This window comes from Hippichthys cyanospilos, chromosome 14 (genome assembly GCF_059441005.1).
Source record: "Hippichthys cyanospilos isolate Australia breed blue-spotted pipefish chromosome 14, RoL_Hcya_1.0, whole genome shotgun sequence".
Classification (NCBI taxonomy): Eukaryota; Metazoa; Chordata; class Actinopteri; order Syngnathiformes; family Syngnathidae; genus Hippichthys; species Hippichthys cyanospilos.
This window is the reverse complement of record NC_142382.1, coordinates 957,783-973,066: the sequence shown is the minus strand read 5'-3', so window position 1 is coordinate 973,066 and position 15,284 is coordinate 957,783. Positions and strand designations below refer to the sequence as shown.

The 15,284-nt window shown below is 44.2% G+C and overlaps 1 protein-coding gene across 1 annotated transcript; it reads right to left on the bottom strand.

Annotated features, from left to right (window-relative positions):
* Positions 1 to 428: 428 nt before the first annotated feature.
* foxi2 (forkhead box I2) lies at positions 429 to 5,231 on the bottom strand. The gene is made up of 2 exons (XM_088433300.1): positions 4,531 to 5,231; positions 429 to 2,304 (listed from the first exon to the last, which is right to left on the bottom strand). Exons 1-2 carry the CDS (start codon positions 5,192 to 5,194, stop codon positions 1,793 to 1,795), a joined length of 1,176 nt encoding a protein of 391 aa, XP_088289426.1. The 5' UTR covers positions 5,195 to 5,231; the 3' UTR covers positions 429 to 1,792.
* Positions 5,232 to 15,284: the final 10,053 nt, after the last annotated feature.

The following is a 15,284-nucleotide window of genomic DNA, read 5'->3' as shown; positions in this document are numbered from 1 at the left end:
TTCTGAGCTGCGTTTTGTTTTCTCACATGATCTAATGGAATGGTTGTTCACGTGAAAATTCCTTCTGATAACACACATTTTTGGATGTATTAATGTATTTTACATTTTTCAAACAACTATTTCCTGTTCTTTAATAATAACTCTTGTTTGTACTGCATGAATTCTTTTATACTTTTATTACACATCATTTTTTAATTTTAGCTTTGCTGACTTTAGTATAGTTGTATATATACAAAAAATAAATCATCTATTTTAATTACATTTTAATTACAATGTATTACAATGCAAATTTCCTGTATACTGTACAGTGTAAATGGGCTATATATATAAAAAAAAAGTGAACACCAAAATCCAACAAAAAAGTATAAAGCGGGCGGAGCAAAAGCATATAAAATCATGAAATATGAAGCGAGTGTATATTATGAAAACAGGACATTTATTTATAATCATCACAGCGGGAACTGTGTGCGTGCGTGTGTACATATTTAATAAGGCAACAATAGAAAAGTTGGAGGATTGTCTCACCGAATCCTGAGAAAATTACAACTGATACATATATAGAAATAATATATTCATAAAAGCCAGGACGTGGGGTATACATCTGCTGCTGTCAAACTAGCGTAGAAAAAAAAAACAGCACCTATCCGCATAAATAATATAAATACTTCCAAACTATAATTTACAAAAATAGACTTTTTGTTTGTCCGTACGAGGCGTAGTGCTGTCATTTCAGTCATAGCGTTGCTATAAGAAAAAAAAAAACGTGTGATGTTTACTGCATGCAAAGGTGAGTGGAGACGTCTCGTCTCTGTGAGGTAACGTGAGGCGACCAATCCCCCCCCCCCCCCGCTCAAAATATTGAACGGCAACCTCGGCAGGTTTGAACGTGTTTGGCCGAGACGGAGCAAAAGAAAGAAAAAAAAAATCTGCCATGGGGTTAGTGTTGATTCGCAAGTTCAATAAGCGTTGGAAGATTTTTTGGGGGGCATTGCTTCTTCACACGAGAGAATGTCGTCAAGCCAATCACGCACGCTGAACGCCCTCGTCCCAACCTTTCATTTGAGGTATAACTCACCGCACTTTGTCGCAAACTCAGTTTGTCGGAAGTTTATCGCTAGCCAAAGTTCGAGATTTCAGATCCGGGTATTGCTTCTTCGCACGAGAGAATATTGTCAAGCCAATCACGCACGGGGAACGCCCTCGTCCCAACCTTTCATTTGAGGTATAACTCACCACACTTTGTCACAAACTCAGTTTATCGTAACTTTATCGCTAGCTAAAGTTCGAGATTTCAGCGCTCAAGCTAGGCAAAGCTTAACATATCTGAACTTCATCTCACCTAATCTTAGCATAGCCGTACAAATTGAATGTAGCCAAGTTCATGTTTCTAGTCCAAGTTCGACAAAAAATGAGCCTTAGCTAGCTAAAGACGACACCTATGAGTTTACTCTAGCTGAAACTTGACATCGTTCGAAATGTATGTACACATCCGAACCCAAGCTAGCCAAAGCGCAGCATTTGGAACCTCTAGCGAGCAGCGGCTCAACATATTGAAAGTTGAGCTAATATTTAACGTGGGCGGGCTTTATTGAGCCCAAGCTCGAACTTTGCCAAGCCAGAACTTGTGAAAGAAGACTGACATGTTAAAGAGACAAAAGAGACTTAAAAAAAAAAAAAGGACGAAAAATCCAACGCGTAATTTTGCAAACGAGCGCATCTGACGTAACGGATCAAGAAGAGGGGATGAAGTGCTTGCCCATGCTAAAGGAAGAGTTTTTCCAGGCGGGCGCCCCTATAGCTCGGCCCCGTCCCGGGGGTAAATGAGGCTGTTGACGCTGAAGCTGTTGTACAAGTGGCTGTTGAACTGTCCGCCCTGCCCCCCCGCAAAAGCGTTGTAGTACACGCCGCGGTTCAAGTGCTCGGACGCCGCCGGGTCCAGCTGCCCGCCGGCGTGGTACGGGCCCTGCAGGGCGCCGATGTTCCTGCCGGACAGCTCGTTGAGCAGGCCCAGGGGGCCCGCCTGTCGCCCCCCGGGGACCGCCGGCCCCCCCAGGGAGGACATGCCGCTGTAAAAGTTGCTGAAGCACGACGGCGTTTTCAGGCTCTCGCTGAGGGCGTCCACGTCCGAGGGCGAGGGCGAGGGCGAGGGGGGGCCCGGCGCCTGCGGGCTGTCGGCGGCTTTGGCCGCGCCGTCCTCCATCTTGGCGGCGGCCGGGTCGGACCTCCGTTTCCTCTTCCGCCGGAAGTTTCCGTTGTCAAACATTTTCTCGCAGTTGGGGTCCAACGTCCAATAGTTTCCTTTCCCTGGAGTGCGAAAATTCACATTTGACAGCAATAAAGTGGACGCTGACTCCATTCGATCCGACTGGCACGCTGTAACGCGGTCAACTTCTGCGCCAAATATTTGACGCATACTTTTTCAATTTACAGTGTAAATCCACTACAAAACAACGAATGAAATGATATTATTATTATACTACTTATGATAATAATCGTAGCAACAATAGTATTAAATCGGACTTGTATGAGGTTGTTGTTAGAGATCAGATGACGCTTAACAAAATTAACCGCTAGGATGTTAAATAATCTCATAGATTGTCAAAACATGTCCACTTTCGATACGGCAGACTGCCGTCCCTTCTAAACCCTTGCAAACGGGAGGTGGGGAGCTGTACCCTGCGCGTGTCAAATTTAGCCAATGTCGCACTCATTTACTGCCATCCAAACTAGGAAAGTGACCATTTTGGACATATTGAAAAGCTGATGATTTAACGTGCATTTCCCCCCGATTTTTGTGGCTATAAATGTCTGTCGTGGCGTGCCGCTGTGTTATGATCTCTAAAAAAGATCACATGCCACTGCATAGTTGCTTATGATGTATTTTCAGTATTTATTAGTCCTATGTTTTGATGCACTAACCTTGGATGTACATGCAGTTTCATACCTGTTATATTGAATGTTGCTATTACATATTTTGTGCTTAAATCGTTCCAGCGTGTGATTAGGAAGTGTGCTTTAATAAATACAACAGAGTTGGAAGGGTAATTTAAGGTTTTAAATGATGAAATTCTTCATCTCTGCATTGTCACTATCATACTTTTTCACTTATCATGAGAAATTAAAATTATATTAAAAAATAGAATGATGAGTCTAATTTGATTGCTGCCACCTTGGGGGGGGAGTTCAAATGTGATAAATTTCCCGTTTTAAAAAGATTCAAATGTGCAAAAAAGACATTGGAAAAATCCAATTTAATTTTTGAAATTGACCACGTTGAGACGAGACATTCTTCACGTTCTAACATGAACTTGGTAACAAAAGCGAGTCTTATGACATTATAATGTGATACTGGTGATTTTAGTGATTTTTTTTGGTGCGTGTTTGTATATATTTTGAACTTTGTGTTTCGCATTCACTCTGCAGTAAAAGAATCATCGCAACATGTTTGAATGAGATATTTATGATATAAGATGAGGTTGACGGCATTAAAAGAAAAAAATTGTGTAATGTGATGAAGTTTCTTGTATTTCTATACATTGTTTGAAAAGTCTGCAACTAATTGTCATATTTTGTTTTTATTGATACAGCGTCAACGTGGAAGGCAAGTGAGAATTTTATTGAATGGAGAAAATTGTTATGGCATTTGAACATTTTGGGAGAAAAATGTCTTTGCAGTGTATAAAGAAATATACACGATGCTCTATTTTAATACTTTGAGACATGACAATCTATCTATCGCGTCAGAATAAAGTATAAGGTGAAATTTATCATACGGTGAAACCTACCTTGGTATAACATGCAAAATTTCACCACTTTATCATGTTATACCTTGAAATTTTCCGAGTTATCATGTGAAATTTTCCATCCGTTCATTAAACAATAAAACTCATTTTATCATGTTGGCTTATCATGTTGAAAAGAATACGACACTAATTTTGTGTACATTTTGAACATTGTGTTTTATGTTGTGATTTGTTAACGTTTTAACTGAGAAACTGGCCACATCATTTCAAACCTATTACATTAAATAGAGAAAAATATGTTATATATGATGTCGAACTATTTTCATGTTGGCAACCTTTTATGTAACATTTATTTGCAATGTAAAACAAATATAGTTAGCTAGCTCTTTACGGTGTGGTTTTGACCACTTTCTCATGTTATACCTTGAAATCATAACATGAATTTTTTTTTTATATTCTGACATGTACTCGATAACATTCTAAAACATCTCGTCATAATGTTAAAAAGTGAATTGTACTGTAATGTAATGTGGTGATTATTTGTTCTGACCGTTTTATGCTCCACTTAATTTGTATGAAAAGATGCAACTTATCACAAGCTAACAAGAGCGGCCCTTTTGTCAAATTTGACACTTCCCAGAGTCCAAACGTTGTCCCGCTGAGAAAAGCATCATAAACGCGACGCAGTACTAGTTGTTGCGTGCATTCTTTTGGCGCTTAAAACGAGCGACAGTAGGAAATTTGTAGGTTTCTCGCGGATTCGTCGGAATCGCGGCAGGATTCGTACCGGGATCGTCGTCGTCTCGCGGCACCTTCTTGAAGCAGTCGTTGAGCGACAGGTTGTGTCGGATGGAGTTCTGCCAGCCGGCCTTGCTCTTCTTGTAGAAGGGGAAGTTGTCGGCCACGTAGGCGTAAATCTGGCTGAGCGTCAGTTTTTTGTCGCGCGCGTTCTGGATGGCCATGGCGATCAGCGCCGAGTACGAGTAGGGCGGCCGAACCAGCTTGAGCAGCTCCTCCTGGCTGGCCGCCGACAGCCAGCCCAGCTCCGGCCCCGGGCCCGGCCCGGGACCGGGACCGGGACCGGGACCGGGACCCGGACCCCCGCCGCAGCCGCCCAGGAACCCCCGAGGGGACCCGTAGGCCGCCGGCCCGAAGGGGGGGCCCCCGGCGTGCAGGTAGGGCACCGCCGCCGCCGCCGCCGCCGCCGCAGCCGCCGCGGCCGGGGGCGCGTTGACGCCCCACAGGTAAGAGCCGGGCGGGGGGGCGTACTCGCCCAGGCCGAAGCCGGCGCCCCGGTGGTGGGCGGGGGGCTGCAGGTGGTTCTGGGACGGCTGCTGCAGGTGCTGATTCTGCTGCTGGTACATGCCGCTCAGGGGGTCGCAGTACACGGCCATGTCCGGGAGGCACTTGGCGCCGGAAGCGGGGTGATGCTGGGACTCGGGATCGATCATCGCTCCGGGCGGGGAAGCCCTCCGAGTCGCTCCGTCTTCTCCGCCAAGCTCAACAAGTGGCAGGAGAAGCGCTGCCAAACTTTTTTGGGGGGGGTTGTTTTTTTTTTTTTTTGACGTTCCTGACGGCGAAAAGCTCGGTAGCCAATCGGCACGCGAGGGGGCGTGGTCGACACACCGCGCAACTCTACCGGCTGCCCACAGGTTGGCAAACCTGCTCAACTTATTTTCTCAAACCAACTTGAGTCCCAATAATTCAGGCAAATTAAAAAAAATAAATAAAAATCATGCCTTGGACCGTCCTCAATTATCAATATCATAAAATAATGTGATGACACATGTATGATAATATAATTAACCTTCAGTGCCCCACATGATGACTACAAATGAGAACACTTTCCCCCCAAAATGTATTTCTTAAAAAAAAAAAAAAGTACATTTTCTCGCTTATTTTGCAAGTCCCGACAGCTCATCAGCAAATCACGACTGGGGGGCGTGGTCAAAATGCACACATCGTTGAACCTCCAGGGAAACTGAAAAGTTGGCTTTGAGCCAGACCAACGCCTTACATGTTTTTACACACACGATCAATTATAAATCAGAAAATAAATTTGTTTTTTAAGATCACGATTATGTCTACAAAAAGCAGAGGATATGAAAACAAAAACTATTCAAATGATGAATTGTGCGTTTCATTGACTTGTAAGTATAATCATCAAAATACAAACAAATGTAAAGCTTTCAATCTGGCACTTTTTGCATTGATGAAATGAGTCAAATGACCATGACATTTGATTTCATTGAGAAGATCCCAAATATGACATTAATATTTCATTGGTCATGCAAATTCTCAAGTTGTTAGCTATTTCATTTTTGATAAAAGCCTTAAATTGTGTAAATATATTTCACATAACAAATGAAATAAAATTATCCTTAATAGGTGCTGTACTTTCAGACTATAAGCCACAACTTTTTTCTCATGATTTGAGGCCTGCGGCCCCTCTGCAGGCTTTTTTTTCTTCTTTTTACTACTCATTAACATCTACTTACAAAGTAAATGTGCGGGTCTGTTCAAGGTATTAATTTATGGAATAGTTATGAAATGGAACTGAAAGGATGTGAATCAATGACTGTGCTCAAAAATTTTGAAAAATATAGTATGAAAATATAAAAAATTATGTATAAATGTAATTTTTTTCTAAAAGTTTGTAATGTGTAATTTCGTTATATATGATTGTATATATGTAACACTGTATATATGAATTACTGTATGCGTAATGTTATATGTTAACTGAAATAATCAATCAATCAAACAAAAGCAGACGGAAGAATTATTATTCGATTATGAATTTGAACTGCTATTCAACTCTGCAGTATTCTGTTGGCGTACTCGATTATACCCCCAACTTGAGTATTTTCAAAGACGAGATTTCCCCTCCGTGGCACTGAAAGAGTTTGTAAGGAACGTTAGATGAGTAAGCAAACGAGCGCAGGTTTAATAAGACGCTGCTTCTATTAGGGTAATTATTAAGGGGAGGGGGGCTCCCAACGGCTGATAATTACGCTGCCTTACGAGTGTGTACATGGTCATGAAAGGAACGTGTGGCAATATGGGGAGGCGTCTGTCAAACGGGACGAGTGATGACATCTTAAACGTTTCCCGCGGGCCAGCACTAAAGCGTGTTCTTTTCCCGCTCATTAAAGCGTCTGCACATCTCCTGGAAAACAAAAGAAAAAAAAAACCTCACATACTCCAACAACACTTGGCTACAAATTTAGTTCAGATGGACCCGAGTTCCTGGCTTGTTAAAATAACCCCAAATGGTGCGTCAAACTGACCTGCAAATTGTCTCGACCCTTAATTAAACCATAAGTGGGTTTTAGGATGAACACTTATTAAAACTGCTTCATTCAGTGTCATTGAAATGGAGTAGAAGAGCTAACCCAAAGCTGGGTCCAATAGGGGTCCAACCTTATTCATAGCAAACACTTGGTACTGGTAGTGTGACGTTGAGAATACAAATGGTACTCATTTGTGTGTCAACACTGCCCCCTACAGACAACTTTTCTTCCTACATCATGCGCTCTTCATTAATGTCGCAGAACGGCCACAAGATGACGCCGTTGCACCAAAATGAGCCGAAACGGACTTCGGACTTCAGAACCGTTGAAAGAACCTGGAAGCGCATTCCACCAGCTTCGTCTGGCAACGCGCAAGCCCCTCCTTCGTCCATGTTTGACACATTAGCACCAGCGGCGTTAGCGATCTTCCCTCCCGCCTAACATCCGACTAGTGCTCCGCGGCCAGGCCGCAGAGTAATTGCACAAGCAGGAGTCGCCGCTCAGTCTGCCTGGAATTCCGTCGTTTGGGAAAATCAAAAAAGTTCTCGCTCGGCAGCCAAAGAAGCAGAGGCAGCGTGCACACACGCACACACACACACACACACATACACACAAAAAACCTTGTCTTGTCCCTTCATGTCCCGTTAATGCAGAGACACTTTGACAAAAGCAATAGATTACTTGCTTGGTGTAATACTATGAATAATATTTTTCTGCATTTGAGGAAAACAAGGACTCGTACTCATTTGACATTTAGCATGGAGTACTAAAGAAATTAGAACGAAACTCCATGGTGCCAGAAGAGGCGCTAGTCTGGCGCAGTACCCGCAATGGCCTGCGAGAGGCAGCATGTCAGCGGTATAACAAGGGTTATACCAGTGCAGAGGTCCCCAACTGCCGGTCCGTGGGCCGGTTCCGGTCTGTGGATCAACTGGTGCGTGGCCACATGGGCCGCACCCGAAATAATGAACTCTTTCTATTTTATGTATTATCCAAGTCTGACAGAGTTTTAATTTATTTTAAAAAACCCTTTTATTTTGAAAACTGTCCGGCTTTTTGCTATGTGTCACTCTTGCGTAGTTTCCTTGCAAGTTGCTAAACAAGAAGTGGCTAGCATAATGACGATAGGTTTGTGTCACAATAAAACATAACTTTACACTTCAAAAGCAAAGTTGTTCTGTTACGATAGAGAAACAAAATTAATCATATACTGTATTGCATAGACTACAAAAATATATTTACAGCTACTGTGAAAAAGTAGTCCAATCAAAACTAGTCACTGTGGTGGTCAGCAAATTGATAGTCAGTGTATTTCAAATCATTCCACCAGTGATTTACGGTGATAATAGTGTGCAGTTATGCAGTAGAAAAAAAATGAATAGGTGTTTGTGTGTGTGTGTGTGTGTGTGTGTGTGTGAAAAAGGTGCATTGATATTTGTTTCTTGGCACACTAGGTCACATTGAAGAGGCGTACAATGAGTTCATTTAGCCCAAATCTATTCGGGGGACATGTTTATGTCAAGCTGCCATGAATCCACCTGTGTTCGTCCGGATGCTGTCGTTTACACAGCCAGATAAACATACGCACACATGCGCGTGGTGGGCCGCAACGGCGCTGTGTGTAGCTTTTAGTGCACAGATCACGTCATAGTGTGTTGACAACACATCCGACGTGACAAAAAAGGCGCTAGTCTCGTGCAGTACCTGCAATGGCCTGCGAGATGCAGCAACAAGTCACAGGTATAACGAAGACACACCTAATATATATATATATATATATAATGATTTTATATAGTTATAGTTATCAATCAACAGTGGTTGAAATCAAGTAAAAAAGTAAAATATTATTATTACAATAATATTAATCGCTTCGAATTCATGAGGACTGAAATGGTGACGTTGGTCCAAACTCTCTGTGAAAGTGTCCTAGTGTTACGTGGGTGGTGGCGGTGAGCCTTCCACGCCAAGGGCTCCAGTTAGTTGACAGTCCAGAGAAGTCCGCGGAAGAAGGTTTACTTGACTTGTCAAGTGTTAAAAGGGCTAATTAATGGCCTTGGCACAAGCTGCCTCTTTAAGGACTTGGCTGCGGGGCTTCTTGGCTCCACGTCTTCAACGCCCCCAAACAGAGTAAATAGTCACCGCTCCGGAGAGTTTATTTACTCGACTGCAGGCGGCGGGAGACATCTCAAACGTTTCTGGGCTGATATTTAACGGCATTAGGAGGTGCATCGGGATTTATATCGAGTAAAAGTGGAATTGAAAACAGTATGCGCTAGTTGCAAACATATTAGCCGAGTAGCGCTAATGCTAATCATCGTTCGGCTAGCAGCATTATGTTTTTCATCATTTCATTGCTTGTATAACCCCTGGGTGTCCGGGGTTTCGCTCAACCGGCCTTTTTATTACCCAACTGGGGCTGACTTTGAAAGGCTCGTAACATCGTCATGAGTTTGTTACGGAATCATTTTCCTTAAAAGAAGCAAGCAGACTGAACCGAGGGCCGAGTCGATCCTTGTTCGCACACAGGAATATTACTAAAACTGAGAGGTTATGATGTTATCAGCTGATTGCATTTAGAGTTCAACCAGTTAGAGAAAATGGCAAGGTATTCCTTTTGACTAATTGATTATTTGTGGTCTTTTGACATATACACACAATCTTTATCTTGGTGAAACACAGATGCGGCGCAACTTTGGGTGTTTAGGCAGCATAAACTCGAGCTGCATCGTGAGGAAAAGGAAAAATCGAGCGCGTTCAATGGTACACTGCCGAGGCGTTCGCTGACTGCTCACTGTGGGAAATATGAAAAACACCAAATTGAACGTCCAACTGATATGAACACATTCTGGTGCGCTATAGTTTTTGACATACCAGAATTTGCTCTGAAATTACGGGTGCGTCCTATATTTGGGGATTTGAGTTTTCAAATAATAATGTCAAAATGTATTTTTAGCATAGCCGCGGGCCGCAAAAATGTGGACGGAGGGCCGCAAAAGTCCCCTAGGCAGCAGTTTGAACACCTCAGATTTATCGCGACAGTTTCTGGAAAAATTTGTTATGAGCTAACTGATGAAAGTAGAACATCGCTCAGTAAACATAGCCACTAAGCATGGAACAGACAAAGGACCACGTTTGGATCTACTCAAACATAGCCTTACAGAACATTGCTGGGAGCCCCCATGACATAAACACGGGTCGCGAAAGCCAAATCCAGACCCAGACGCGTGCATGTGAAAATCAAAGACTACATACGAGACGCTTTGGCCCAACGGCATCCAAATACTAGTTTCCTGCCATCCGTGACTCCAGCGAGCCCTCTGCCTGTTGCCATGACGACAGACCCGGCCGGCAACCGGCCGCAGGACGGCCGGGGGAGGCGGAGTTCATTAGCGGCGCCGCGCATCGCGGGCCGCACCGAGCACAGTGTGCGAACGTGGTGGGAGTGCCGTCAAAGAGGAATGGGAGTGTTTGTGTAAACGTAGAATGAGTCTTTTGTGAGTGTTGTGAATGAATTTGAACGGTCTTTTCAAGGGCTGCGGCTATTGGCTGAAGCTATTTCGGCGTTTGAATTTTGGTGTTGCCGTAACGCTACCCAGATTTGGCAGAGCGGTAAAAACAAAGATAACTAAGTGCAGTGTGAAAAGGCTTCTAGTGCAAGTGGATTGTTATTTTCGTGTTGGCGTCCAAGTTGCGTTGGCGTAAGACAAGTGCAGCAGGTGTATATTACCAGTGTTGATGTAGCGTACAGAGCGCTTCGAGTCTTCACATCCTGATGTTGTTTGTGCGCAGTTGATTGATGATGCCTTATCGTTTCCAGCCAATCAGAGACTCTGTTTGGAGCCGGGGTCTTTTATGTGTCCATGAAAGGCTGGGACCGGACAGACCCGCGGGGTTGGCGGGGTTGGGGAGCGGGAGGGCGGTGGGGGTGGGGGGGGGGGGCTTTGTCTCACTGACTGACGACTCTGGGCCGCGGACCAGCTTCCAATGAAGTCGCTACCAACGGGATCTGGCAGCGATTGTGAATGTCTGGACAAGATTGTGGGGGGCCTGACAGCGCTGACAGCTGCAGAGAACATGAGACGTCTCTCAAGTCCACTCAAGCAACGTGTCAACGTGACCTCACTGCGGGTTCCGTTGACATCCGCATGACCGTCCGTCATCCATCTGCTGGGTCATTTCAACAGAAGCCCTTTCTTGAACTATTTGTCCGTCTGTCCGTCCATCCATCCATTGTACGTCCATCCGTCCGTCCATTCGTCCATCCGTACGTCCATGCGTCCATTGACCTGTTTGTCCGTCCGTCCGTCCATTCATTCATCCATCGACCTGTCCGGACATCCACCTGTTCGTCCGTCCATCCATGCATCATTCTGTCCGTCCATCACCCTGTTTGTCAGGCCGGCCGTCCGTCCATCCATTCATCCACCCGTCTGTTCGTCTAACCATCCACCTGTCCGCCCGGTCATCAACCAGTCTGTCCGTCCATCCATTCATTCATCCACCCACCCATGTCCAACCCCTCAACCCCCCCTTTAAATAAAAAAACATGTTGTAAGAACTTTTCAAACGAGGAAAAAAAAGGTCTTTTAGCACTATAACTGACAATTATTTCAAAGAAGAAACCGTAACGACGCGATGCAATAGAATTCAAAGTGAAAGCGTTATTGTCCAAGTTGAAGTCTATCCCTGGTGGTCCTTCGTATGGGAACGTGTTCGACCTTGAAGCGACTGTGGCCTAATCTGCTTTGCAACATGTTCTTTGTGTCTTTGTGTCCGGCGCCCCACAAAGGTTCTTCTTACCTGCACGTCGGAACAGGAGGTCCACTGCGCTTCAAGGTTGCCGCAACCTCCGCTAATCAACAGGAGCACTAACGACGCGTGGGGGCGGACGGCAGCGCTTCCTTCCGGCTCCTACGCTTTGCCCTTTGGACGTGGACCATCGCGGCGCGTGAAATGATAGCGGACTGTCCATTCCCATCGTTTCCTCGCTGATGTCATTGTTATTTACTGGACCGTGTGAGGTTTAAATTTGTTCCTATGTAAATCAGCTTAATTAGCTTGTTAGCTTATATTGTTGGGTTTTTAGTTCTTCGACGATTAGCTCCCTTCGTTGGGAAGCTTTCTAGTATGTGACGTTGACATTTTTTTTGTACTTAGTTCACATAAAATGAAAGAAAACACTAACAAAAGCTATCATCCTACAGAACTCGCGAGGTTTCTTTGTCTTTTCTTGCTCAAAGCAGACAACAAATTGTATTGATTTTTTTAAAAGTGAATTATTGATTGAAGACGCCTGGGTAGACCAAGGACCTTCAAGTGTCTAATGAAGATCTAATTTTGCGCTGTAGGAACCTTCAGGGTCATTCCAGAATTGGAGGACATGAAATTTCACATGAAGCCTGCATAAAATACAGGAAGATACACCACCTCACACTAACCCTAAATTAGCTGTACACACAGCAACTCACCTGTATTTCACAGATTGTCAACCTTAACTAAATATCAACTATTTTGACCATAATTCAACATTGAATTAACATTAACCCCCAAAAATCTGCAAAACAGCGAGGGACCACTGTACATGAAAAATACAGTACTGCGAATGAATGTTGATGGGTTTAATAATGACAATTTATGGACCCCAAAGAAGCTCTGGTGTCCATTTTTCCTCATGGAACCAAAAGTCGATATAGTAATTAAGGTGACAGGCCTAGCCACAAAAAGAACTGGCATGGGTAATAAAAATTTGCTTGCTTGTCAGGTAACCCGACAAGTTTCCGACACTGGCGGACATAAAATGTGTCTGTAAAGCTGAAAGCCATTTTCTGCGGGCGGATGGGGGCGCGCGATGGATTGTTTGTCTTCCACCGAGCGGCGGCACGCAGGTTTAAAGCAAGCGCGGCGGTTATTAACGGGACGCGGCGCCACGGGACAAATTGTACTGTTTGTGTCAGGAGAGAACCAAGACGAGTGGACTGTGTAGACAGGCCAGATTTCAAAAGTGAAGTTGGGGGGGGGTCTGTGTGGCAGAGAAACACATCATCCCGGCTTGCGCCTCAAGTCCAAACAAAGCGTCGCCAGCTCCGAGAACGCCGTTCAAGGCCTTTTAAAGCAAGGTAGCGGGGCCCGGGTGCCCCCATCGGTCTGACACAGAGCAGGACTTCTTCACGTCTCACCAGCGCTGCCCTGTTTTGACAGGAAATTCTCTTTGGGATGGTCTGGGAGCACTCACACGACACTGGATAGCCCGAATGCTAGAGCAACAGAACCGGCCCTGCCCAAACAGGCTTTTCTATGTGACTTCGCATCCCCCCAAAAGTCAACAATTCACTCGCAGTGGTGCCACCAAGTATGGGCCACTGAAGGGTCATACCACAATCTGAGGACGATTTCGGATATTTCAGACGAATTGCAGGGGTCCCAACCTTTTAATCACCACTAACCGGTCGACACTTGCGATTTTTATGGTCGAACGGGGTCGACTGGTGAATATAAAATGCATGTAAAACATAAACGCACCATTAACACCAAAACTAATGGGAGCCCTTAGCTTGTTTCTCTCTTTAGACATCAAGATACTTTTGAGGCTGCCGACTCATCTCGTTCGGTAACTAAAAGGTAGCGAATCCATTTCTTGTCACTTTGTGGGTCCTTTTTGGACAAAGTAGTCTTTCCCGCAAAAAGACATTATTTCCATTATGACCTGCTATTGCCTGTTAAAAGCTTTCTTTCTCTTCGAAGTTGTCGGCTCGTCACCTGTCTCTCGACTGTTTCTTTCCCCCTTCCCAAAAACGTCCGTTTCTTACTTATTTAACTGATTTGCGAGTGAAATTTTGGCACTCAAGAGGCCGAAACGAATCCAAGACAATTTCAAAACTAGGAAAGTGTGTGACAAAAACACTACCTTCTTATAGCAAATGGTCAAACAAACTCAATCGTTTTTGTCGGCGTTTTGGCGAAGGTCTTTGCATCGTCTCCGCTTGTGGAACGCTAAAACAAAAGACAATGTTAAGATGCTTCTGGTTCAAAACCGTGATGGCATTTCAGGCTCTTCCCCCTTCCAAAAATGTTTCTGGGAAAACATCAAAGCGCTCCGATTGGTCTCTGTGATGTGGCCAGTTTTGAAAAGGATATTTATTCAGTAGGAACATCCAAAAACAAAAACCGCAACCCTGAAATATCAAAGCGACACTCGACTCGCTCACATTTCTCTCGAGGAAGATTTCACAGTCATTAGACGTGTTTAGCAAACAGAAAGTGCAAACATTTCCTTTCACCCACGGCGCCGACGAAATAGCAGCTTTGGGACGTTTAGAAAAATATATAAATGTTTATTGAAGCTAGGTGAAGGATAGAAGTCCAAAAACAAGTTGAGCAGTGGACATGACCTTCATCTCTGGTCTCGTAAGCTTTCTTTCTTTGTCAGATAAGACAGCAAACAACATTTGTGTTCCTATCAGTCTGCTCCTACCGCAACGCCGCTAACGCCGCCAACTTTCTCAACGACGCTCGCTCATCCATTCATTCGGCAGGACTTCTTATCTTTTATTTTGTAGCCTTTCATGCCTCCTTTGCGTTTTTATCGGTATCGTGCGACTTCCTGACTCCCTTTCCAAAACATCTGCTCGCCGGTCACTTTATTAGGTACCACACTGAATGTGTGGTAGCAACAACAAAAAAATGCCTGAAATATTAGTTTTAAGTCATCCAAGTTGACAACCGTTAAAATACCGCAACCCTTGACACAAATTGAACAGAAAATCCATTTTTGATGTGTATAGGACGATAAGTATCTGGTTGTAACAGCAAATATTTACGCAGGTACGCGGCCCATAGAAGTAACATACTCTGACTGTTAGAAAACCGAACCGACACAACAGTAACACGCATGCTAGCATTTTTAATCATGGAAATTGCGCCCTGGTGGCGAGTAAAGGAGCAGTTCAAACACAAATGAATTCTTTAATAGCTTCTTCTTCTACTACCCTTTCTTTACTGGAAGATTGTTCCCTTTGGCAAGTAAAAAAACTGCAGATATGCTGCACCGTACTACAAACTGCAGGGTTTAAAGTATAATAAAAAAAGGTAGAGGCTACACTAAGTCCAAAATTGATGCTCTATCGGTCAATTTTTTATCACTACGTTACAGAATCCGTGCTAGCTTCAAAGCTGCCAGCAGCTAGCCCCCCTCATAAAAGACTGCCCCTCATAAAAGACTGTGTTGAAGGTATGCTGGTCGTGCTTACCTGTC

What these genes read in the sequence shown, in the direction of transcription:
- foxi2 (XM_088433300.1), bottom strand. Translation starts at nt 5,194, where the DNA reads ATGATCGATCCCGAGTCCCAGCATCACCCCGCTTCCGGCGCCAAGTGC. An exon ending in GCGAGACGACGACGATCCCG is followed by an intron (nt 2,305 to 4,530) that starts GTACGAATCCTG and finishes TTCGCACTCCAG; the next exon opens with GGAAAGGAAACTATTGGACG.